The sequence below is a fragment of the Canis aureus genome, chromosome 22, assembly GCF_053574225.1.
Source record: "Canis aureus isolate CA01 chromosome 22, VMU_Caureus_v.1.0, whole genome shotgun sequence".
Taxonomy (NCBI): Eukaryota; Metazoa; Chordata; class Mammalia; order Carnivora; family Canidae; genus Canis; species Canis aureus.
In genome coordinates this window covers 40,438,973-40,465,510 of record NC_135632.1, presented here as the reverse complement: position 1 = coordinate 40,465,510, position 26,538 = coordinate 40,438,973, and the positions used below count along the sequence as shown (strand labels likewise).

At 36.4% G+C, this 26,538-nt stretch overlaps 1 protein-coding gene across 1 annotated transcript in view; it reads left to right on the top strand.

Annotated features, from left to right (window-relative positions):
- Window positions 1–26,538, top strand: part of DYNC1LI1 (dynein cytoplasmic 1 light intermediate chain 1) — a 48,029-nt gene that overhangs the window by 1,326 nt on the left and 20,165 nt on the right. The window contains exons 3-5 of the mRNA XM_077865568.1: window positions 22,699–22,815; window positions 23,602–23,832; window positions 25,712–25,881. Coding sequence (XP_077721694.1) covers window positions 22,699–22,815; window positions 23,602–23,832; window positions 25,712–25,881 — 518 coding nt within the window. The remainder of the gene's footprint in view (window positions 1–22,698; window positions 22,816–23,601; window positions 23,833–25,711; window positions 25,882–26,538) is intronic.

Genomic DNA, 26,538 nt, shown 5'->3' with positions numbered 1-26,538 from the left:
AAGACATTTCTTTCATATTCTTTAAATGGGAGATACTGACGTCTGGCTTAGAAAATGATGTTTAAATTTTAAAGCTTTGGTATTGGTGTCTCAAGACTATTTTTATGTATATCTAAAGAACAGGAAAGGAAACAAAGGAGTCAGATGCTACATGACAGGGTCTACTCTTAATAAAAATGTTTAGATAGAAACAGATTGCTAATTTTTTCTGAATTTCTGCCAATCTAGAAAATGTGATTCTTGATGTTCTTTATTACACGGAGGTAGTTGGAAAAATTTGCTTTACCTCGTTTTTAATGTGATTGAAGTACCCACTGCATATTAACCTGGGTTCAGTTACGGCCCTATGATCTTAAACAAATTAGTTTCTCCATCTTTAAAGTGGATATTACAGAAATAATAATGCTCCCTCCTAGAGTTATGGGGTGAACTGAAGGAGGTAATACAAAGTGGTAACAGCGTGGTGACTTTTTGTGATGGATTTCTCTCAACTGAATTAGAAAATGTTTTATCAGAATTCTCTTTTGGAAAATTGAATTAGTGTCCACATAAGTGATATTTATAGAGCAGAGATGGATTAGGATCCAAATGCAAGGGAAAAAAATCCTAGAAAATGTTTTAAGTTTACTAATTTAAACAAATTACTATTAATTGCTAAACTAAAGTGGACTTAATGTGACTTCATTGAAGTCACATTATACCATCATTATTTTTTTAATGACTGTAAGTTAAATAAGACTTCTTTGCAAGTAATGCCATTGTAAGGTTAAGACTCCTGAACTTTGTTTTCATTTTGTAAGTTCCTCCCAATTAGTCCTGTGCACTAGATCTTTCTTAGATGATTCTGTTTGTAGTGAAACAAAAGTGACAGTTTTGTTCATTTTTGATGTTCCTAATTTGTGCTGAGGTTGCACCATACTTTTTTTAACCCCTTTTTTAAACTTGCCTTTGACACTGGATCAGTGGATGTGACTGAATGTACTTAGAGGCCCCAGACACTTCTATCCTTCCATACTTAGAGTAGATTAAATTTCTTTTTTTATGAGCTTAATAGTTTGTAAGGTTCCATCTAGTATCAAGTTATACGAATATATATGAAATTTAAATTTTTCTTTGAGTGCTATTGAGATTTTCATCAGAGTGCTTTTCAGTTTTGGAAGAACAGATTTTTATACTGATTACATAAATAGGGTTAATTTTTAAAAATACTTGTAAAGATTTCTTAAAGACATTTTACTGTCACATGTTATGGCAGCATTCACTCTGTGCTAGTGGAGGGAAGAAATATATAAATAGCCATTGTGTTTTTCTTTGTTATGAATTTGAGGGTGCTAATCAGGAGGATGCTTGGCCCTAATGTCTTTCATGAATCATGGTGATTTCTGGAGTCCTATATTTAAAAAATAAGATCTGAGACTGTAACAAGGTTTTACATTTCTAGAAACAACCTAAAATAGGAACAATGATCAAGCCTTTGTCCCCTAACATAGATCGCAATTTAAGCTTAGCTGGCTACATGGCTTCCCTCTCACTGCCAATGGGAGAAGAGGATGAGGACCCGCAATGTATATATGTGTATGAGCTATTCTCAAAGCGTTTTCAAATAAACATTGGCTTATCTCTGCTGCCCCCCTTCTTTCACCACCTCCAACTCTGAGAGGTAGATGTTAGCACCAATTTATAGATGAGATCATGAATTTTAAAGACCTGTTAAGTGAGTTTTCCGAGGTCACACAGCTATTAAGACCCTGTAGTCCATGACTCTGGCATCGCTCTCCAGCTTGATCAAAGTCCTTGCAAAGGAGTGAGTGCCCTATATTCTTCCTACTGTGTAACTTTTTAAAAAGGCTATCTTTGAGTAAAAATACTAGTAATTATTTTAAAGTGAAGTCTAAATATTTGTTGGATTCTAGGATGCAGCTTATTGAGAGACATCACTGTGGCCATGTCACTTGTGTTTAAGCAGTCATTTAATCTACCTAGGCCTGACCCGTAGTGAAATTGAGAAACACCTATGACATTAGTGCTTAACTATTTTCTTTCTTGAAAGATTTTGAGAAAGTTCTTCGATAAAGTTTGTTTCTAATATTAAAGGCAAAACTTCTCGTGTATATATTTTAAGTAGGACTTAGCTTACATATTGCCCTTTGAAGAACTATTTTTTCGTCTTTACCCTTTATATTTAATCAGCTTTTACGGCAACGATTGTAATTATATTTTAATCACTGCTTTCTCCATATCTTGGTTAATTTCCTATGTTTTGTTAAGAAAACTCCCTAAGGAAAATAATAGTGCTAACATTTATAGAGCACTTGTATGTACCAGCCGTGTAAGGATTGTTTACAGAATTTGATTATCCCCTTAAAGATCATGAAGCAAACACAGAGTTATTAGTAAATTGCTGTAGGGTTACACAGCCAGAAAGAGTCAACATCAGGAGTCTTAAGTTGTATAGCCTACCTCCAGAGCCAGTATTCTTTCTTAACCTATACCCTGGACTGTCTCCCTAAAGGGAGAGATCTCTTTGTAAAAAAACTTTGTGGGGCAGCCCCGGTGGCTCAGCGGTTTAGCGCCGCCTTCAGTCCAGGATGTGAATTTGGAGGCCCGGGGTCGAGTCCCACATTGGGCTCCTTGCATGGAGCCTGCTTCTCCCTCTGCCTCTCTCTCTCTCTGTGTGTCTCCCATGAATAAATAAATAAAATATTTTTAAAAAATGTATTGTGTTTAATGGTTTATATTAAAGGAATTTTATGTGATTCCCCTGATATATCTGTTTCATTGCAAAATCATTGATTTAGATTAAGTGAATTCATTATTTACTAATATGCATATATAATCTTGGCCCCCAGCACAGTGCCTGGCTTATAAATAGAACATCAGTGTAACTTTCTGATTAGGGACCAATATAAATTAATGAAAATTAGTTGGCCCTTTGGTAAATGACATAAACCTCATCTTTCTCATCTATAAATTAAGATATTTGGATTTAGTGATCTCTGAACTCTGATTCCACATTCTTTAATTTGCTTAAATTCTAAAGCTTGTGGTTATTAAATATTTATAAAGAAATATTTTGAGCACATATTTCAGATGGACTAAAATTAAAGTATTTTCTTGTAGATGTGGGCTGTTTGAATCTACCCAGGGAAGAAATCTAGAGTCTATATTTTTCCCTGAAAGCACTAGTCCAGAATTATGTGCAGCCAGCAAAGCTTCACAAAATGCTGGGCATCTTCAGAAAGTATGTTTGAAATAATCTTTCTTATTCAGGAATAAAACTAGCTTCTATTATGCTTGAATTATTGGTAGGAAACCTCAAGATACATAGTGGAACTAGAGATCTGTTCACAGAAGTAACTCATAATGTGAGGACTGACATTGAAAACAATGAGACTGTTCATTCAGAGAATTAATTTGTGAGGAACTGGGATCCATGACTTCTGGAAAACACAGATTTTTATCAGTTGAAGTATGTTAATGCTGTTTTCTGAAATGATTGGTTATGGAAATATGCTATAAGGAGTAGAATGTTACCACATATTGGGTATGGATATGGATGGTATTGGATTGGTAATTTTCAAAGAATTAACAATATTATTTACTGTATGATATGTTACCATATTAAAAATATACCAAGTGTGAGAGTGTTTGAGACATCAGTGGCATATTGGTGTTTTACAGTGGTTAGAGCCAGTGAAGGACCAGATAGTAAATAATTTAGGTTTTGTGAGCTATATGGTCTCTGTTGTAACTATTCAGCTCTACCTTTATAGCCCCAAAACAGCCATAGACAATACACAGATGAATGGATGTGGCAGTGTTTAATAAAACTTTATTTACCAAAACAGGCAGCAGACCAGATTTCTGTACTCATTTGTGGAGCCCTGCTTTTGGGTATCATGGGCATCAATTTTATCAATAAGCACAGATGCCAGTTTAATAGAGTTTTCTGGCTAATGGAATATGATGTTTGGTGCATAATAGGGGCTCAGTAAATAACTGCTGAATGAATGATGATGAGCTTTTACTTAAAGTGTCATTGTTATTCCAGCTAGAATATAGTCTGAGCATAGGTTTGAGAAGTGTTAAGAGGAGTTCATATATTTCTTCCAGCACTGAGAGAGAGCTCGAACACAAGTGAACAAGGGCACAGCTTGAGTTAGGAAAAAGAAAAGACCCAGAAAGTAAGTGACCATGGACTAATCTTTTTGGGCCTTACTTTACTTAAAAATAGGGGAGTAGCTTTTTTTTTTTTTTTTTTTTTTAAGATTTTATTTATTTATTAATGAGAGATACAGAGAGAGAGGCAGAAACACAGGCAGAAGGAGAAACAGGCTGCATGCAGGGAGCCGGAACGTGGGACTCATCCTGGGACTCCAGGATCACGCCCTGGGCCAAAGGCAGGCGCTAAACCGCTGAGCCACCCAGGGATCCCCGGGAGTAGCTTTTAGAAGGACCTTACACATTATTTCTTTATTCATTTGTTCATCAAATATTTATTAGAATATGCTGTGCATAAAATAGTTTGCTAAATCTTAATCTGTGGAAAACAGAGGTAAGTAGGACTCTGTCCCTGCCCTCTAGGAGCTTATAAATTCTTGGAGGAAAAGACTCAAAGTAGTAAAATCAAATATGTCAGTATGAAATAATTGCTAAATAGGTCACGTAAGATTTTGCTGAAAAGGTGGTATCTGAGTAAAATTTTGCTAAGATAGGGAGGAGAACACTGTGGGCTGCAAACTAAGGAAGCATGTTGCAGTAGCCATAAAAACACAGTGGAAAGGCCAAGGCACAAGGCAGCTCAGGTGTGGTAGGATCCTTACCTAGAGGCACCCGGTCTGGGAATTAGCGCTTCCTACCATTTGAAGCTGTGGGATTGTGGATGAATTACAACCTTCTGATCTGTTAACTAAGATTCTTTCATACTTACTGGGATTAAAAGAACCAAAAAAAATTGTCTTAAATCACTGTCCTCTCAAAATTGGAAGTCACTGTTTTAAATTGTAAAGTAATACATGTTTCTTGTCAGAGTAAGAGAAAATATTATGAAGATAAGAAAATGAAAATAACACATGATCCCACCACCTAGAGACAGCAGTGTTCATTTTCTTTGTGTATATATTGTTTTTTAAACAAATAGGCTTGTGCCTTTTTTTTTTTTTTTAATGTATCGGGGTTGGGTTTTTTCTTCCCTTTTAATGACTGAATAATATATATAGTTATGACATAATTAAAATCAATGTGTATACAGATTATTATTATTATGTCTAATTTTCCATTTGCCCAGTATTACCTTTGGGATAAATTCCTATAAGTTCAATGGCTGGATCAAAAGTATATATCTTTAGAGTCTTTCTGTATATTACCAAACAGTCTTTTAGGAAAGTCGTGCCAGTTTACATTCCTACCATTGGTATGTGAGAGTACTTGTTTACTTAGCACCATTAGTAACAGTAAGGATGGGATCCCTGGGTGGCACAGCAGTTTAGCGCCTGCCTTTGGCCCGGGGCGCAATCCTGGAGACCCGGGATCGAATCCCACGTCGGGCTCCCAGTGCATGGAGCCTGCTTCTCCCTCTGCCTGTGTCTCTGCCTCTCTCTCTCTCTCTCTCTGTGACTATCATAAATAAATAAAAATAAAAATAAATTAATCTTTAAAAAAAAAGTAACGGTAAGGATTATGCACTTTAATCTTTACCTATCTGGTAGATAGGTTAAAAATTGGCATCCTAATTTAAAGGCAGTTTAACTATAGAATATATACCATATTTGTTGATTAAAAACTATGACTTTAGTGTAACTTTGGCTTACTGGAACATAGGAACTGTTAACCTTTGGGATTAGCATTTATGGCTGTGATGAATGTTTATTGAATTAAACTCAGTGGTTTTCAGTTCATGTCTAGTCAGTCTATGAGAGTGAGGGAAATTCTAAGGATAAATTCTATTTTTTAATGTGAATTACTGAATGATGATGTTCAAAGGTAGGGCTTTGGCCAACAAATGGGATGGGAACATCATGTGTTACATGTTCTGCTTTATTATACAGTGTGTTCACTTTTACAGAAGAGGTTATTGAGCCCCAGGTCATACAGCTGAACTAGGATTCAAAATTGAGTTTGTCTGACTTTCCACTATGCAGATACTCCTTGATGTATTAGAGGGATGTAGTTTTGAACAGCCATGCATACATGTTTACTTAGAACCACTGGGTGCAGGGGCACCTGGGTGGCTCAGTGGTTGAGCGTCTGCCTTCCGTTCAGTTCAGGTCATGATCCCAGGTCAAGCTTCACATTGGGCTCCCCGCAGGGAGCCTGCCTCTCCCTCTGCTTATGTCTCTGCCTCTGTGTGTATCTCATGAATAAATAAATTTTAAGAAAAATCTTAAAAAAAAGAACTACTGGTGCAGATGTTGCAGCTGATTAACAGCCTCTCCCTGTTCTTGCCAGCTGAGGCAAGGGAGGAGATGCTCTTTGAGAAATGGGGAGCAGACCAAAAGACCCCACCCTGCCTGGGTCATCCTGATAACCTATGGAAGGCCACATAGCAGGTATGAACCCAAAAGTAGTTCCAGTAAAGACCCCTCATGGCTCTTGTCACCAGAGCTTTCAGATAAAATAGATTGATTTGTTTTATATCATGCTAGGCCAAATAAAAAATGTCAGCTTCACAATGTTGGTATCTCACTTGGATAAAGAAGGAACATGGAAGGCTAGAATTCTTTCTGTTCTAATTATCATGATGCTGTGTAGGCCATAATGTTTCCAATATAGCTGTGGAGATGTGAATCAAAGCTCTACGTAGAAAGCAGGTGTCAGGTACACAAACCTGTGCAAAGCAAGAAGAGTTTCAGCCTTCCACCACAACTGGAGAGGAACCTGGGAGAAAAGGGAGGCAGAGTACCACTTAATTTTACCTTTTGTCATCCCTGTTTATCTTGAGTGAAGACTAGAAGCTGCTCCAAGTACAATGGCAATGTCTATAGTGTTTAGGAGCATTGCTGGCTTTTAATCCTGACCCTTCTTTATTAGATTGCTTAATCTTTCAGATTATACTATTTACCTTTTGGGATTATCATGTGGATTATAGGAGATAATGTTTGTGAAACACTTCTAACAATGGCATACACTGGAAGTGTTCAAGATAGCTATTAGTGTTTTGCTTTGCTCATTTTCATGTGATTCTTGTTTTTATGTTATCTTTTTAAAACAGTGTTGATGTCTTATAAAAGAACTTTATTTCTTGTGTATCATTAACAAAGAAGTAATGAATTGATAATAGTCATAGAACTTTAAATCCATCACCATAAATTTTGTCTGCTTTTATTCCTCTCTGCTTAGAAGATGGGAAGCAAATGGAAATACTTGACTTGTCCAGGTTCAAACAACTAATTGTGATACTATGACAGTTAGAAATCACATCTTCTGAATCTTCCCATTTCTAAACCTGTTAATTAAATTGTCATTGTGGGACTCCTGGATGGCTCAGTGGTTGAGTGTCTGTCTTTGGCTCAGGGCATGATTCCAGGGTCCTGGGATCGAGTCCTGAGTCGGGCTCCCTGTGAGGAGCCTGCTTCTCCCTCTGCTCCTCTTTCTGTGTCACTCATGAATAAATAAATAAAATCTTTAGAAAAAAAAATTGTCATTGTAAAGTTTTGGACTTTACCTTTGGTGTTGAAGTAGAGATCTGTTGGGATGATAAAACAGTAACATGAGCACATCTTTACCCCTATACTATTTTGGTGGAGTTTATATAGTCTTTGTTTTGTAACCAATATGGTTTTCAAATTTGAGCTGAAAAAAAGTAAGAATTGATGGTTGTTATTGCTTTATGCTAAAACTGAATTCTTTGTGGGGGCACCTGGCTGGCTCAGCTGGTAGAGCATGCAGCTCTCAATCTCAGGATTGTAGGTTCGAGTTCCACATTGGATGTAGAGATTACCTTAAATCTTTAAAACATTAAAACAAGTTATTTTAAGTGTGTGGATCTTATACTTGGCTTATAGAGAGTGGCTTATTTGAATAGCACTCACAAATAACTTAAAATACAGACTTATTTGCTATGAGGAATTTCACTGTAATTGAATCAACAAATCTTTCTTATCTTGGTCCATCCATTAGGGCAGGGTTTGGCCTGTAGACTATTTTTGTATGGCCAGCAAGCCAAGAATGGGGTTTGTTTATTTATATTTTTAAAGATTTGGGGTTAAAAAATCAAAGATAAATATGTGACAGAGACCTTCTGTGAACTGCAAAGCCTAAAATATTTACTTCCTGGTCCTAAAAAGTTTGCCAGCACCTGGATGAGGACATGAAAATGGCCCTATTAGAATATAATATCTAACGAAATATTTCAGTTTGTTTTAAAAACATCTGTAAAATATGTTTAAGAAAATCTAATATAAAATGCAAATTTAGATAAAATATTTAGAGAATAACTTTAATATCATCATTAAAGGGTTCTTTATAGAAGGATTTCCATCTTAGTCTGTTTAAACAGGAACTCTCAGTACTTGTGTTAAGTGTATGTTTACAGATCATTAACTATTTGGCTGGCACACTTAAAGCTAGTATGTCTTTTCACTGCCAGCTGAAGGCCCAGGAACTGAAGATAAAGCTTTCTTATAGTTTATGCATGACAGATAAATTCTTTCAATATTTTTTGAAGCCACACAGGCCTTGTTGCCCTACTTGCCACTTTAAAGATATATTAATTGCATTGAATGAAATATATGTATAATGTATAGTTATTCTTTTATTCTACTGCTCAAGCCATTAGGCTCTGTGTTTTTTCAAAAATAACTTGGAATTTAGTGATTTTTGTTTCCAGACTGTTTTGGTCATTAGAGATGGTTTTTATTTTTCTCCATGCTCACCATAGTTCTTTGTGGTTTTGATAATGTAAGAGAATTTTAAAATCTCATTCTAGGTGATTCTAAGAAGTGTTTATGTGATTTTAATCGTTTGTATTATTGATTGACGTAATGCACCTTCGTCGTAAAAGTCACCCAAATATTCCTGTATTTCTGGGTTATTGGGTTTTTTTTTTTTTTTTTTTTTTTGCTTTTGTTTGTTTTTGTCTTTGCTGCTTTTATTTATGTGTTTGGCATTGAATACTTTTTTTTTTTTAATTTTACTTTTTCACACCCATCACCCATCTTCCAATCCCCCCGCAACCACCAATCTGTTCTCTGTATCTGTCTGTGAGCTTGGGTTTTTTTGTTTTTTTAGATTCCACACATAAGAGAGATTATACAGCATTTGTCTTTCTCTATCAGACTTATTTCACTTAGTGTAATGCCCCCAGAGTCCATCTATGTTGTCACAAATGGTATCATTTCATTCTTTCTTATGGCTGAATAATACTGTGTATCTCACATCTTCATTACCCATTCATCAATGGACACTTAGGTTGTTTTCTTTGGGCTATTAGAAATAATGCTGCAATGAACATGAGGGTACATATATCTTTCAAGTTAATGTTTTCATTTTCTTTGGAAAAGTACCCAAAAGTGAAGTTACTAGATCATATGGTCAAAATATAATTTAAAAAAATTTTTTAGAGATTTTATTTATTCATGAGAGATACAGAGAAGGGGCAGAGACATAGGCATCTGGAGAAGCAGGCTCCCCTTGGGGAGCCTTATGTGGGACTCAGTCCTGGGATCATGCCCTGAGCCGAAGGCAGATGCTCAACTACTGAGCCACCCAGGCGTTCCTATGATCAAAATTTTTAATTTTTTGGGAAACCTTACAATGTTTCATCAGTGGCTACACCAGTTTACACTCCCACCACCAAGGCACAGAGGTTTCCTTTTCTCCATATCCTCCCCAATATTTGTTTTTTTCTTTTCTTTTTTTTTATAATAGCCATTCTAACAGGGATTAGGTGATATTTCACTGTGGCCTTGATTTGCATTTCCCTGATGATTAGTAATGTTGAGCATTTTCATGTGCCTGTTGGGCATCTGTATGTCTTCATTGGAGAAATGTCTTTTCCTGCTTTCTGCCACTTTTTAATTGTTTGGTTTTTTGCTAGTTGAATTGTATGAATTCTTTATGTATTTTGCATTTTAATTCCTTATCATATATGTGATTTGCAAATATTTTCTTCCATTCAGTAGGTTGCCTTTTTTATTTTGTTGATGGTTTCCTTTGTCATGCAGATGTTTTTTAGTTTGATGCAGTCCTACTTGTTAATTTTGTTTTTGTTGCCTTTGGAATCAGATTTTTAAAAAATCATTGCCAAGACCTCTGTCAAGGATCTTACCACCTATGTTTACTCCTAAGAACTTTGTGTTTCCAGATTTTATGTTCAAGTCTTCAATCCATTTTGAGTTAATTTCTGTGTACAGTATAAGATAGTGGTCTAGTTTTATTTGTGTATGGCTGTCTAATTTTCCCAACATCATTTATTGAGGACACTATCCTTTATCTATTGTTATTCTTGGCTCCTTTGTTACAAATTAATTGACTATATATGCTTGGGTTCATTTTGGGGCTCTTTGTTGATATATATGTCTGTTTTTATGCCAATACCATGACTGTTAACTTGTAATAGAATTTGATGCCTCCAGTGTTGTTCTTTCTCAGGATTGCTTTGGCTTATCCAGAGTCTTCTGTGGTTCCATACACATTTTAGAATTGTGTGTTCTATTTCTGTGAAAAATGCCACTGAAATTTTGATTGGGATTACATTGAATCTGTAGGTTACTTTGGGTTTGAAGCCACCTAAGCCCCATTGCCCTGCTTGCCACTTTAAAGATATATTAATTGCTTAGAATTAAGTATGTATATAGTCATTTTTCTTTTGTTTTATTTTAGTTTTCAAACTATTAGGTTCTGTGTTTTGTTTTCCAAAAATGACTTGAAATTTAGTGACTTTTGTTTCTTGAATGGTTCGGCCACTAAAGATGGTTTTTAAATGTCTGCCAATGCCAAATATAGATATCCTGCAATTAATATTTTTTAATCCTTTAATTGCATAATCAAATAAAGAGAAAAAGTTCATAATGGACTTTTTAATATTGCCAAACATAGTTCATCTTGAATGTGGCAAGGAAGCTTTGTATTGATAACTCAGTCCAATGACTAGAAAGCTTTTCTAAGTTTAGTGAAAGGTATGTATTATGAGCTTATACAATTAATCAATTATTGATGAGAGGTAGCCACTTGAGTTTTATAGACATGAGTGGATTTTAATCTATCTTAATATATTGTGGGTAAAGGCCCAGGACAAGTGATTATAGATAAGGTATGGTTACAAAAATAGAGACTGTAGTTGTGATTGAGAGATAATGAACATTGGTAAAGGATATTCTGACTATAGGATGAGTGCTATAGGGTAAAGGTGTACCTCCCAAATTAATGTGTTGAAATCCCACCCCACAGTGGGATGGCATTAGGAGGTGTGGTCTTTCGTAGATGATTAGGTCATGAGGGCAAAGGCCTCATGAGTGGGATTGGGGCCCTTATAAAAGAAACACCAGAAAAAAAAAAAAAAAAAGAAACACCAGAGAGCTCTCTCACCCGTTCTGCCATGTGAGGACACAGGGAGAAGAACCTGGAAACAAGCCTTCGTTAGATGCCAGATCTGCCAGTGCCTTCATGAACTTCTCAGCCTCCAGAACTGTGAGAAATAAATTATCTTGTTTAAAAGCCACTTAGCCTATGGTATTTTTGTTATAACAGCCCAAAGAGACTAAGACAACATGGTTTCTTTCTTTGTTGAGCAAGCAAGGAGAGGACCTGTTAAGAATAGGATAATTTCTTACCTGCAAGTATCCTAAAAGCAAGGACTTTATACCCTGTTTCTATTAAGAGAACTTGCTAAAAGAATATTTGTTGAATGAAGGGGGACAGACTTGGCAGACTTATCTGCCGAAGGAAACCCATAAATGACCTGACACACTACAGTAAAGTGTCTTTAGAGTTCAGTGTGTTGTTGGTGTATGAGGGAGAGCTCTTAACCAGACTTGTGGAGGCAAAGAACACTTGCTAGAGGAAACTAAAATGAGACCAGGATAAACTGGGGTTCTCCCACATGTGAGGAGAAGGGGGAAATATTCCAGAAAGAAATGACAGCATGTGAAGACTCAGAGTTGAGAGAGAGCACCCTCTGTGCTCTCTCTCTTGCAGTGTTCTGCAAGAAGTTGTGAATGGCTGGAGCCTAGTATGTGGATTGTGGGATATGGTAGGAGAGAAGCAGAAAAATTAGGTGGCTTTTGTAAGGAACGTTGGGCTTTATAGTTTGTGCTTTGTGGCAAGAGCAGCAGGAAGATCCTGAGGGTTTTTCCTGGCATCTTAGGTATTGAAGGAATACCTAAACATGTTGAAGGAATGTTAGAGTGAATACTCATATACCTAAACCTAGACTCTACCATTAACACTTAACTGTATTTATTTTATCACATTAGCTTTTCACTGTTCCACCTGTCTTTTTATGCATTACAAAGTAAGTTGCTGATACTAGTTTACTTCACTCTAAGTACTTGAGCTTTTGTGTATCATTAACTAGAATACCTTGAAGGGTCTTAAGAGGAAAAGTAGTATGAGGAGATTGTTTCAGGAAGATCACACAGCTGCAGGATGGGGATGTGGAGTGTGGTATAAATTTTCGTGAATGTTCATTTTTGAGTAGCATGTTTATATACTAAGAAGAGAATCAGGCAGAAGCCATGGGTAAAATGCCTAATGACATAAAAAGAGAAAAAAAATAGTCTAAAAAATAATGTGATTAGAAGATGTATATAAAAGTTGAACAAGACTACATCTTTGTAATACCAACAGCATTTTTCACAGAATTAGAATAAACAATCCTAAAATTTGTATGGAACCACAAATTGACCTTGAAAAGCCAAAGGAATCTTGAAAAAGAAAAACAATGAGGCATCACAATTCTAGACTTCAAGTTATATTACAAAGCTGTAGTAATCAAGATAGTATGATACTGGCACAAAAATAGACACATAGATCAATGAACAGAATAGGATACCCAGAAATAAACCTACACCAATATAGTCCGTTAATCTTCTATGAAGCAGGAAAGACTATCCAATGGGAAGAAAGACCGTCTCTTCAACAAATGGTATTGGGAAAACTGGACAGCAACATGCGAAAGAATGAAACTTGATCACCCCCTTTACACCATACACAAGAACTCACAATGGGTTGAAGACCTAAATGATGTGAGTCCTGAAACCATAAAAATCCTGGAAGAGAGCACAGGCAGTAATGTCTCTGACATTGGCCATAACATTTTTCTAGATACATTTCCTAAAGCAAGGGAAGTAAAAGCAAAAGTAAACTTTTGGGACTGGATCAAAGTAAAAAGCTTCTGCATGTTGAAGGAAATAATCAACAAAACTAAAAGGCAGTCTATCAGATGGGAGGAGATATTTGCAAATGACCTATCTGGCAAAGGGTTAGTATCCACAATATAAAAAGAACTGATACAACTCAACATTTAAAAACCAAATAATCCAATTGAAAAATAGGCAGAAAAAAAAAAAAAGGCCAAAAGACATAAACAGACATTTCTCCAAGGAAGACCTACAAATGGCCAAAAGACACATGATTGATCATCAGGGAAGTGCAAATCAATACTGTAATGAGATATCACTCCATACCTGTCAGAATGGCTGCAGTCAACAATGCAAGAAACAAGTATTGGCAAGGAGGTAGAGAAAAAGGAGCCCTCTTGTGCTGTTGGTGGGAATGCAAACAGGTACAGCCACTGTGGAAAACAGTATGAAGGTTCTTCAAAAAGTTAAAAATGTAATTGCACTACTGGGTGAGTATTTACCCAAAAATACAAAAGCATTAATTCAAAGGGATACAGACGTCCCAATGTTTATTCCAGCATTAGTTACAATAGTCAAACTATGGAAGCAGGCTAATGCCTGTCAATAGATGAAAGGATAATGAAGATATGGTATATACACACACACACACACACACACACACACAATGGAATATTATTCAGCCATAAAAGAATGAAATCTTGCCATCTGCAACAACATGGGTGGAGCTAGAGAGTATAATGCTAATTAGCAAAATAAGAGAAAGACAAATACTATATTTCATTCATTCATATGTGGAATTGAAGAATCCAAATAAGGAGAGGAAAAAAGACAAAGCAAGAAACTCTGCTTATGTCTCTGTCTCTCTCTGTGCCACTCATGAATAAATAAAATCTTTTTAAAAAATAAAACCTTATAATAAAAGAAAAAATGGGGAAGTGGGTGTGGGGATGGGCTAAACAGGTGATGGGCATTAAGGAGGTGCATGTTGTAATAAGCACTGGGTATTACATATGAGTGAGGAATTGCTAAATTCTCCTAAAACTGATACTACACTATATGCTAACTTGAAGTTAAATAAAATCTTGGAAGAAAAAAAGAATCGCATCTTTGTAAATACCTCAGATAAGAAGTGTTTCCTAGGGGTGGCCTGTGGTCTATTAAATGTCTGCCTTCAGCTCGGGTCATGATCTCAGGGATTGAGCCCTGCGTTGGGCTCCCTGCTCTGTGTAGAGCCTGCTTCTGCTTCTCCTTTTCCTCCGCCTGCTGCTCCCTCTGCTTGTACTCTCTCTGTCAAATAAATAAAATCTTTAAAAAAAAAAAGTATTTCCTATAAATAGTAGGTAACAAATGAGATTTTGTCTACAGAATATGTCTTCATTGACCTCTCAGATGTTTTTTGAAACAGGTCTATTTTCAGATGCTTGCATTTGCCATTAAGACAAATCATGTCAGAGTTCACTTAGGTGTAGAAAAAAATGACAGCTGCAGAAAATGGTCATTTTAATGAAGGCTTAAGACTTATGAAAAGAAGAATTGGGCTTAAAATATATATGTCAATTTTCAACCAACCCTAACTTCCAAATGTTGTTAAAGTTGGAGAGAAGAGTAGTTGATAGAAGCTTTGCTCCCAGAAAAATTTTGTTTCAGTTAGCAAAGTGCTTCAGACATCTTAACAATCTTCTCTGTACCAAGCACTATGTTAGAATATTCTTGGGAATAAGATATTCTTCTGTTTTTGCCTTCATTCCATTTTTTCCCGAGAGCAAATGAGAGTCACACTCTTGAGAAGGTTGATTTGGATTCTCTTGCAAGACTTGGATTATTGCCATGCTCCCACAATCTTTGTGACTAGTCTCAGTTTTCTCATCTCTAAGTAGAGAGGATTTCATTAGATTTCTTTACAGCCTGTGTGTGTCTATGATATATTATTTATTCTCAATGTGAACACTTCCATTTTGTTACCAGAAGTGAGAAATTTGAAATCGCAGGATGGGAAAAAATCTCTATCGTATTTACCATATTACATTTATTTGACAGTATACTGTTTTTCAAAATCAGTGTTGTAACATTTATCTTAAAATGGCGTTTCCAAGGTGCTAAATATTAAGAGGCACAGCTATCAGCGTCTAAATTTTCAGGAGAGAAGTTACTAGCATAATAAAACAAACTTTATTCCCAGTTCTTAGAGGTAAAATTGAGAAAATAGGAACATAACCACCTATCACTCAGAGACAGCTCACAGAGAAGAATGCATGAAGTCATTTTCTTTTTCTTCTGAAAATAGCAATGACCCCTGGAAGCAGAAATATCTTTTTCTTTCATGAGTCATAATGCAAAAATAATAAACAATATTGTTTTAATGGCTCTAAAATAGCAGCACTGTTGAATATTGGAAAGAGTATGCTTTGAGCTTAAATTCATATAAATTTAGAACTTGACCTTGTCATTTCCTACCTGTGAAACTTTGAGTAAGATACTTACCTTTAGGAGTTCTGAACTCCAGTATCATCATCTACCATTATGGAAGATAATTACCATTCGCCATTACAGTCATGATTATGTTAGAATTACTGTTGCTGGAATGCATGCAGCAGGCACTCTGGAAATGCTGCTCCTGCAGGAAGTTACTGATGATTCCATCTGACTATGTGGGCAAAGGGAGCAGTTACGGTACTTTATTTTTTGTTATATGGAAACACATTGATAGACTTGAAATTTTATCCTTTTTCTGTCCTAACTTCTTAGGCTTTTGTATTTCAAACCCATTAATACACAATAAAGTTTTAAAATACTCCCAAAGAGGGTAAGGGAACAAAACTTATATCCTTCATTCAGGGATTTATGAAATGCATTAATATTGTGGCATGACTTTTGTTGTTTGAGACCAGATGTATCAGTGGCTGTCCTGTAAGAAGCTTATGAATGTGCATGTCACTATGGAAACCACAGAGTTAACATGCACTGTAGTCACCGGTGCTTTCTGGACACTGGGGATATAGCAGTAAACAAAACACAAAAATGCATGTTCCTCTAGAGCTTTTGAGGGTAGGGGATGACTAAGTAAAATACATACTGTATTAGTAATTTCAATGGAGAAAAATAAGAAGGCATTGGAATATTGGGAAGTTGTAATTTTATTTATTTTTTAAATATTTTATTAATGAGGCAGAGACACAGGCAGAGGGAAAAGCAAGCTCCCCATGAGGAGCCCAATACAGGACCCTGGGATCACACCCTGAGCCAAAGACAGACACTCAATCACTGAGCCACCCAGATGCCCAGGCGGTTGTGATTTTAAATGAGGTGGTTAGGAATGGCCTTCCCAAGGAAGTGATCATTGAGAAAAGGTAACAGTTTAGACAACCTAGAGATTTCTGAAGAGAGACTGTTCTAGGCAGAGGAAACAAGCATATAGAAAGGCTTTGAGGTTACATTAATCATTATATAAGCAAGAGTTTGGGGGAAAGGTGGCAAGAGAATGATACTGGTTTTGTGCATATTGAAATCTGAGGTATTTATGGAACATCCAAGTAGTGAAGACCAGTAATCAGTTCAGGAGAGGCCGAAGCTGGAAGGAAATCTGTGGGTCACCATGGGGTATTGAAGTTGTACATGGAGCTGCTTCTGGAATTATGTTCAGAGTGAGAAGAGTAGAAGGCTGAGAAAGGAACCCTGGGAAACACAGACATTGGGTGGGGATGGAAGAGCAGCCTGCAAGGAAGACTCAGGACCAGCCACCTCAGAGGTCAGGTCAGGTAGGAGAGAGCGGTGTTACTGAAGCAATGGTGAGGGGAGGGCCTTCTAACTTCAGTGTCTTCCTCCTCCTCCTCTCTCTCTGCCAACTCCCAACTAAGTCAGCCTGGAGCATAGCAATTCCCACCACTAGCTAATACCTACCTCATTTCTTGCTAGGACTCCATTAATATCAGTTACCTAGTTTCCTTACTCTTAACCTTACCCTTGTCAGGCAGCCTTCTGCACTTCTGCCACAACAGTCTATCTGAAATACTCAACGCTGCCGGAGGCTCCCCATTATCCTCAGGATAAAATCTGACCTTCCCAGCCTGGCATAAGATGCCCTTCATGATCTGGCATGCCGTACTTGTTCTCACTTTCTGCTCCTTTTTCCCTGACATCCTCAAGTTCATGCATTCAAATTATTTGTCCTTTATAGAAGGACACTTCTTTGCCTCCAGGCCTCTATAATGATTTCCTTACTGCCTGGAATGACTAACTGTCCATGGCTCATTAAACACCACAAGATTTGGCTAAAGTATTACCCACCGTCTCTACAAAGCCCTTTCTGACTTCTAGACAAAACCAGGATATTCTCTTAGGGCTGGCTTCCTGGTTTGTAGCATATCTCTAGTGTAGTCCTAATGACAGTATCTTGGAATTATCTCCTGTTTGTTTTCTCTCTCCAGCTTATGAGCATCTTAGAGGATAGTGGCTTGGAGAATAAGGATCTTTGTATTCCTAGTGTTTAGTGTAGTAAATGTCCAATGCAATGGTTCTCAAAGTGTGGTACCTACCTTAGCAGCGTCAGCAACACCAGTTACCTGTTAGAAATGCAGATTCTTGGACCCTACCCCAAACTTATTGAATCAGAAATCCAGGAGGGGAGGCCCAGCAATATGTGGTGTTGTTTTTTTTTTTAAATATTTATTTATTCATGAGAAACAGAGAGAGAAAGGCAGGGACACACAGGCCGAGGGAGAGAAGCAGGCTCCATGCAGGAAACCTGATGCGGGACTTGATCCCAGGACTCCAGGATCACGCCCTGGGCCAAAGGCAGGCGCTAAATCACTGAGCCACCTAGGGATCCCAGCAATATGTGTTTAATAAGCCCCCCAGGTGAGTGTGGTACCTTTGAGAACCATTAGTCCAGTGAAATGAGTGATAGACATTGTCTCAGGAATAAACTCTGGTCTCATAAGTAAGAGAAAATCCTTCAGCTTCGGTTTTTAGAAAAAGGAAACAGTCATGCTCTACTGATGGCTACAGGAACTTAAAAATACAGCATATATAGTTAAGATTGACTTTTTTTGATGTCATGAATTTTGGTTCAAAGTGTATTTGGAGCATATGGATTTAAACCTTTATAATTAGAATTAGATGAATTAAAAAGAAGACACAAACTTGTTATTTAAGCACTCCATATTTTTTTTAATTTAAAATTCAATTAGCCAACATATATTACATCATTAGTTTCAGATGTAGAGTTCAGTAATTCATCAGTTGAATATAATACCCATGTTCATCACACGTGCCTTCCTTAATGCCCATCACCCAGTAATCCCATGCCTCTACCCTACCCAAGCAACCTTCAGTTTGTTTCCTGGAGTTAAGAGTCTCTCATGGTTTGTTCCCCTCTCTGATTACTTCCCATTCAGTTTTCCCTTCCTTCTCCTATGATCCTCTGCACTAAAGAACCACTTAATAATATTACCAACAGAAAAAAAAAAAAAAATATTACCAACAGAGATAACCAAATCAGTGACTATTTCTAGGTAATATTATTGTGGTTTGGATTCTTTTGCTTATGCTTATCCACAAGTATGTTTTTTTAATTCAGAAACCTTTATATTTAAGTCATTTGAAATATTAAAAAGAAGTTGAAATAAATCCATCTGATTTTGGGTGTTTTTTAAGATATCTTTTTATTTTCTAACATCCAAAATAGGAATTAAGGAGAAAAGATAAATTCTGCGTTATATATATATATTTTTTTATTTTTATTTTTATTTATTTTTTTATTTATTTATGATAGTCACAGAGAGAGAGAGAGAGACAGAGACAGAGACATAGGCAGAGGGAGAAGCAGGCTCCATGCACCGGGAGCCTGATGTGGGATTGGATCCCGGGTCTCCAGGATCGCACCCTGGGCCAAAGACAGGCGCCAAACTGCTGCGCCACCCAGGGATCCCAATTCTGCGTTATATTAAATGAAATTTTATCTGACTACCACCTATTTTTGTGGATGCGTATGCACTATAAAAAATTCTCATTGAACATTTCATTGCTAATTTAAGCTTCTATAATATGTAACATTGTTTCTGTGGGATAATCAGTTTTCAGTTGGTGTAAATTTCACTTAATAGGACTCCTTTCAGGAAAGTAGCCTGTCCTAAGAGAAATCTTTTTTTTTTTTTCCATAAGAGAAATCTTGATTCTTTTCTTTCTAGTTCTAGAATGAACTCAGATTTTTTTTTAATTAATAAATTTTGGGGTTTTTATTTTTTAGAGAGAGAGTACATATGCACAAGTGGTGTTGGGGGGAGGTGGTGCAGGGGGAGAGGGAGAGAGAGAATGGTAAGCAGATTCCACGTTCAAAACTGAGCCAAAATTAAGAGTCAGACACACAACTGAGTCTCCCAGGTGTCCCAATAAACTGTTTTTTAGAGCATTTTTAGGTTCACAGCAAAATTGAGTGGGAAATTCAGAGAATTTCTGAATATCCCCTGTCCCCACATCTATACAACCTCTCCCTGACCTTGACACATCGTTATCCCCTAAAGTCCATTGTTTATGTGAGGGTTCATTGTTGGTGTTGTACATTATATGGGTTTTGACAAATCTATAATGACACGTAGCTGCCATTGCAGTATCATGCAGAATAGTTTTATTGCCCTAAAAATTCTGTGCTCTGCCTATTCAGGCTCTTTAAAAAGAAGTTTTCACAGATCTCAACACATGGTGATTTAAATTATTGTGTCCAGTGCTCTTGCATATGACAGAACTAGATATAAATGCTTTAAATTCTTTTTGTTTATAGTTCTTGAACAACTACTTGAAAACATAAATGCCATAAAAATTATAGGGTTGATAAAAACCAAATTAGCAATCAGTATAACAAATGATGTTTTGCTGAAATTAAATGCCAGTATTAGGTTTAATAGGAGCACTTACATATTTTTCACTGGTTTACTTTATTATTTCCATTTTAAGCATGGGGGGATCATCATGGGAATAATCATTGTTGTTATAGATATTACTATTTTCAACCCAATCTGTTCTTTTGTTGGACTATTTTAATGGTACACTGCAAAAGTAGCACTGAAAAAATATTTATTTAATGACAAGTTCTTTATTGCCAGTTTAAGGTGATATTTATTGCTATGAAGTGTTTGGAAATCATTCATAAATGTAGTCTGGCCAGTACAACTGAATATAGTACTAACCACTCTGGGATATTATTATTTTTTTTTTTTTTTGAGTTTGACAGGTGTGTGTGTCCTCTCTCTTCTCCATGCTATCTGCATTACTTGGCTTCAGCTTGTCACTAATAGGATTATAAATACGTACGCAGAAGTGAGTACAGCAATCTTGTGGCAGCATTTACATCTAAAGATGGTCATTCAGAAGATCTGAGATATACATAATTTTTTTAAGTTTAACCTGAAAATTAAAACAACTTTTAAATTTTCAGAGAACTCATGAATGAATATTCTCTAGGAATAAGTCCTTAGATCTAAGAAACTCATCTTTATTATAAGTACTATTAAAATTATATTTCTTAAAAAAATTATATTTCTTTTTTTTAATTATTTATTTATTTATGTATGATAGTCACAGAGAGAGAGAGAGAGAGGCAGAGACACAGGCAGAGGGAGAAGCAGGCTCCATGCACCGGGAGCCTGATGTGGGATTCGATCCCGGGTCTCCAGGATCGCGCCCTGGGCCAAAGGCAGGCACTAAACCGCTGCGCCACCCAGGGATCCCTTAAAATTATATTTCTAATAACTAAGTTCATGAGACAATAATACATAGTATTTAAATAGATTTACAATATTTTAAAAATCCACACCAAAACATTGAATAGCTAGCCTAGTTTTAAACTTTTTAAGCTTGTTCCAAGTGTAAGTCACATACTTTTTTGCTATCAATGTTCTTAAGTTCTTTATTTTAATTCAAACAGTATTAACATACTGTTATATTAGTTTATTAGTGTTAGTTTATATTAGTGTTAATTAGTGTTAGTTTATATTAGTGTTATATTAGTTTCAGATGTACAATAGAGTGATTCAGCAATTCTGTACATTACTCAGTGCTCATCATGATAAATGTGCACTCTTAATCCCCTTCATCTATTTCACGCGTCCTCTCTACCTCCCCTCTGATAACCACCTGTTTGTTCTCTATAGTTAAGAATCTGTTTCTTGCTCTCTCTTTTTTTCCTTTGCTAATTTGGATTCTTAAATTCTACATATGAATGAAATTGTATGGTATTTGTCTTTCTCTGACTTATTTTGCCTAGCATTATGCTCTCTAGCTCCATCCACATTGTTGCAGATGGCAAGATTTCATTCTTTTATGGTTGAATACAGTTCCACTGTATGTATATATGTACCACATCTTCTTTATCCACTCATCCATGGGCACTTGGGCTGCTTCCATAGTTTGACTATTGTAAGTAATGCTGCAATAAACATAGGGGCGTCTGTATCCCTTTGAATTAATGCTTTTGTATTTTTCGGTAAACGCCCAGTAGTGCAATTACTGGTTGGGAGACTAGTTCCATTTTTAACTTTTTGAGGAGCCTCCATACTGTTTTCCACAGTGCTGTCTATACCAGTTTGTATTCCCACAACAGTGCAGTGAGGGTTCCTTTTTCTCCATATCCTTGCCAACACTTGTTTCTTGTGTTTTTGCTATTAATCTGTTTTAAGTCTACATTTTGTCTGTTCTACATTCCCTCTACCCTTGTTCTTGTTCAATTTACTATCCCCTTTCCTTTACTAATATTTCTTATGACTTCATGGTTTTGGTGAGGCTATAGTCTCAATTCCCCGCTCTGGTCAGTTTTGATATACTATCCATCCTCCATGAGTGGCTCATGGCTGAGCACATGACCCAAACTGGGGCAATTAAGAGTCTTTACCTAAGATTCTTCAGACTGAAAGCCAGTGGAGAGTGTCTTTTGTTCTTTGTGAATTAACCTGGGATGGCATAAGAGTTGAATTTCCTGAGGGGCACCTGGGTAGCATAGTGGTAGAGCATCTGCCTTTGGCTCCGGTCATCATCCTGGGGTCCTGGGATCGAGTCCTACATCGGGCTCCCCATAGGGAGCCTGCTTCTCCCTCTGCCTATGTCTCTGCCTCTCTCCATGTCTCTCATGAGTAAATAAAATCATTTTTTTTTTATTGAATTACCTGAAAAATACCCACAGTGGAAGCCATTTGTAATAGGATAGAACAAGACTTAACAGGAAGGGCAAAGATACTAGGACAAAGAATCTTGGAGATGAAGTCTGCATCTTCAGCTGTATAATTATTTAAGTATCGTCCATCAAATTACCTTTTTGTTAAAGTTAGTTCTAGTTGGGTTTTTCACTTGACACTAAAATCATCCTTAAATAATCCATATTATAATTAAAAAGAGTTGTTCTTTTTTACAGGTGAAGATGGAGCTGGAAAAACAAGCTTAATAAGAAAAATTCAGGGAATAGAAGAGTACAAGAAAGGAAGAGGGTTGGAATATTTGTATTTAAATGTTCATGATGAAGACAGGGATGGTGAGTATCATTTATATGTAAAACAAATTTCCTGAGGCCTTTCTGAGAGCACTGCTGCTCATATTAGTGACTTTTCTTAGTGTGTCATTTTTCAGTAGGAGTCCTAGTCTTTCATGCTAGTCAGTGAATAGTTATGTGCAGGCATATTTTAATTAGTTTGGAATTGAAATTCATATAGTGATTTTTTTTTTAACATCTTAAGGTAGTCTGGTGTGCAGACTAGCTTTCTTGCTATCCTTGACGAATCTAAATTTTTCAGTTAACTGCCCCCTCAGATAGTGAAATAATAGTATCCTAGTGTTGTTTTGTTGACTCCCTTTTCACCATCTCATTTTGTCACAAAAATGTCATCTACTCCCCAGCTTTTTTCAGTCAGCCATTTTTTCTTGTATACATCACTTGCCTTCTCATTTTTGTGTATGATATCTTGAATATGAATGGCTATCTCTGCTGTTAAGAAGAGAGAGAGATTTTGATGCTAAGAATAGAAACGTAATGCACTCTGTTCATTTGGCGTGAGAAATAAGTAGAGGCTGCTGGTGTTCTATGTTGGCAGTTAAATCATTTTCCTGAATGTTTGTTAGGCCTTTACTAAATTGTTGGATGGGACCTAAGTGGTTGAACCTGTCATCTAGGTCTGACTTCTAAATTGGGGACCTAAGTGGTTGGACCTGTCAGAGGAGACCTCTTCTGTGGAGGTGCCCTAAAATACCAAGTAGTATTGTTAGTTGGATAATGAAATAACTTAATCTTGTTGCCTTGGTAACTTTCTTTTGTCTGTTATAGATCAAACAAGATGTAATGTATGGATCTTAGATGGAGACTTGTATCACAAGGGCCTCCTTAAATTTTCACTGGATGCCATTTCTCTGAAGGACACTCTAGTTATGCTGGTTGTGGATATGTCAAAGCCTTGGACTGCTTTGGATTCTCTACAGAAATGGGCAAGTGTTGTTAGAGAACATATTGACAAATTGAAAATTCCTCCTGAAGAAATGAAAGAAATGGAACAAAAGTGTGAGTAGTCTAGAAATACTAATACAGATTTCAAACACTTGATGTCCTAGCAACCATAATTGTAGGAATTTTTGACTTTGAATAAGGTTCAATGAAAGACATGTGACTACTGCTTTTGAAATTCAATTTGGTGTGCTAGGTTTTTTTTTTTTTTTGCTACGTTTTAATGTAGTTTTAAATTGGAAACCTATACATAATGGTAGACTCTTTAGTAGAGGTGCCTTTTCTCCTTTGCCAAAAGGCCATAAATGTTTGTTTTGAGAAGTAGGTCTTTAGGGTTAAAAAAATGTTTAAATCTTTCTTCAGCTGTTCATTTTCAGCAGTTTTCATTTCTTAATAAGTGGAGCAATTTTATCAGCCTTGTCAAAATGAAATGTGCCCCCAAAATGTTAACACAAAGATGTTAAGCTGGTTTTATGATTTACAAAATACATATTTTGTACCTATCCTTCTAAATTGGAAATTTTCAAGCGAATTATGAAAACGATATAGGTCATTTCTAACAAATCATAAGCCAGTTGTCACAGTTCTTAATTTCACTGAGAGCTCTTCATTTGCCAGTGTTGTACTTTGCTTAAGAAAATGTAGAGATGGAATGCTGCTTTTCTTTGTTATTGTGAGCTGATTATAATTTTTAGGGGAAAATTGACAGCTTACTGGAATTTGTATGCTAGGAAATTATAGAGGATTAGGAGAACATAGGTCCTTAGTCACTGAAAAAAAATGTGTAACTGCTTTTACTCTATAGACTGTCTTTCCTGTCGGCCATTGCCTGGGTCTTTTATTCCCTAAATTTACACAATAGCAGCGATTCTCAATTTATGGGCCTGGGACCAGCAGCATCAGCATCAGCATCAATCAGTACAGCTGGGAACTTGTCAGAAATAATGCATTCTTGGGTCCCACCCTAAACTCAGTCAGTTACTCTATTGCCTTCTAAAACTTGAGAACCACTGTTAGATTTCAGCCTCTGATTTGAAGGGTAATAGCTACCAGGTCTGCTAAGGTTGTATGCATGCTGCTGTGTTCCTGGAGGAACTGCACTCAGCTGTTCAGGGTTCTCTTTTCCCTGACCCCATGTAAATTTAAGACAGTTTTCCTCCTCTGTGGCTCTGTGTAGAATTCCCTCATACACTGTTTTAATCCTGTGCTATGGATAATTTGTTTCCAGTTTGTTATTTTGCTTTTAAATATGGAAAGCAGCCTTATATAGAAATCCTGCATCGCTGATTATTTCCTTGATAATTGCTCAAAGAGTAATAATCATTGAGTCAAGGTATACGTTGTTAAGGCCCTTAATACATTCCCATTAACTTTTTGTTAAGTGAAAGTTTTGACAGACTTGCAAATGAATTCTAAAAATTTATCAGCATTGGTAGTATCTCATTAATTCTTACCAGGGATACAGAGTGAATATGGCCCAGCATTACACCTAGGTAAAAAGGAGACCTGAGTAAAGGATTTAGAAAAAAGAATGTTGGAAAATCACCTAGGTCTGACTTCTAAATTGTGGAACACTGCCCCACCACCACACACACACTATTTGTTTATCCCCTTATGCCCTCTGTGAATTAGAGAACGTAGAGAGGCAAAACTAGATAGTGACGTACCTAAAGTAATTCGTACAGACAGAATCAGGCTTGCATTGAACCCCAACTCATTGAAGCCACTCAGTGTAATAATCTGCCTCCTCATAATTAATGTGGATCTCCTCTTTCTGTCTTATCTTTGAAACAGATTTCTCAAACCCTTTTTGTTTCTTAACATAAGACTGTGTATAAAGCCTCAAAATACATATTTAGATTATGGTAGAAAAAACTACCTGCTGAAATAAAGCAGTCTCTAAACTATGTGTTAAATTGTTTACCTTGATTTTCAGTGATTAGAGACTTCCAAGAATATGTAGAGCCCGGAGAAGATTTTCCAGCCTCTCCTCAGAGAAGAAATACTGGGTCACAGGAAGACAAAGACGACAGTGTGGTTTTACCCCTGGGTGCGGATACACTTACACATAACTTGGGCATCCCAGTACTAGTAGTTTGCACAAAGGTTAGCTTCCTTCCTAGAGATTCTACTACTGGTGTTAACCAAGGGTGAACAACTGTTTTGTTTTCCAGCCTCCTTTTAGAGTTGTCACACTAACTTTTCTGGATAATTTTTCTTAACAAATAGAAATAATATTTTAAAATATTGAATGATAATCACATGTTGGTTATGTGATCTTAATCATAGTTTCCTTTTTTTTTAATCATAGTTTCCTTAAAAGAAAACGTTACTTCAGATATTCCGTGATTGAGTTTCATATTCCTAATTTCAATTAGACTTCAATGTCCAGTCAATTGAGTAGAAATAAATACAGGAAAGATGATAATTTCAGTATTAATTTTTATAAAATACTTTCCACATTAAATTGTGATATACTAATATCCTAATAGCAGAAGATTATGCACTTAAAATCGACTTAAACACCTACTGGCACTCATTATGTAAACTTAATATGCAGTTATCAAGGTCTTTTTATTTATTCACTAAGGAGGTTCTGATAAGATTGCTGTTACCAAATTCTGTTTAGTTCCATCACTGTATATACTTTATGATAACATCAAATCTCCTTTAAAAAATAATTTCTAACTCAAGTTCATCTTCTTCCCATATGGTCCTAAGTAGCATCTTTATTGTTTGTAAGTCATGGAATGGTTTAGGAAA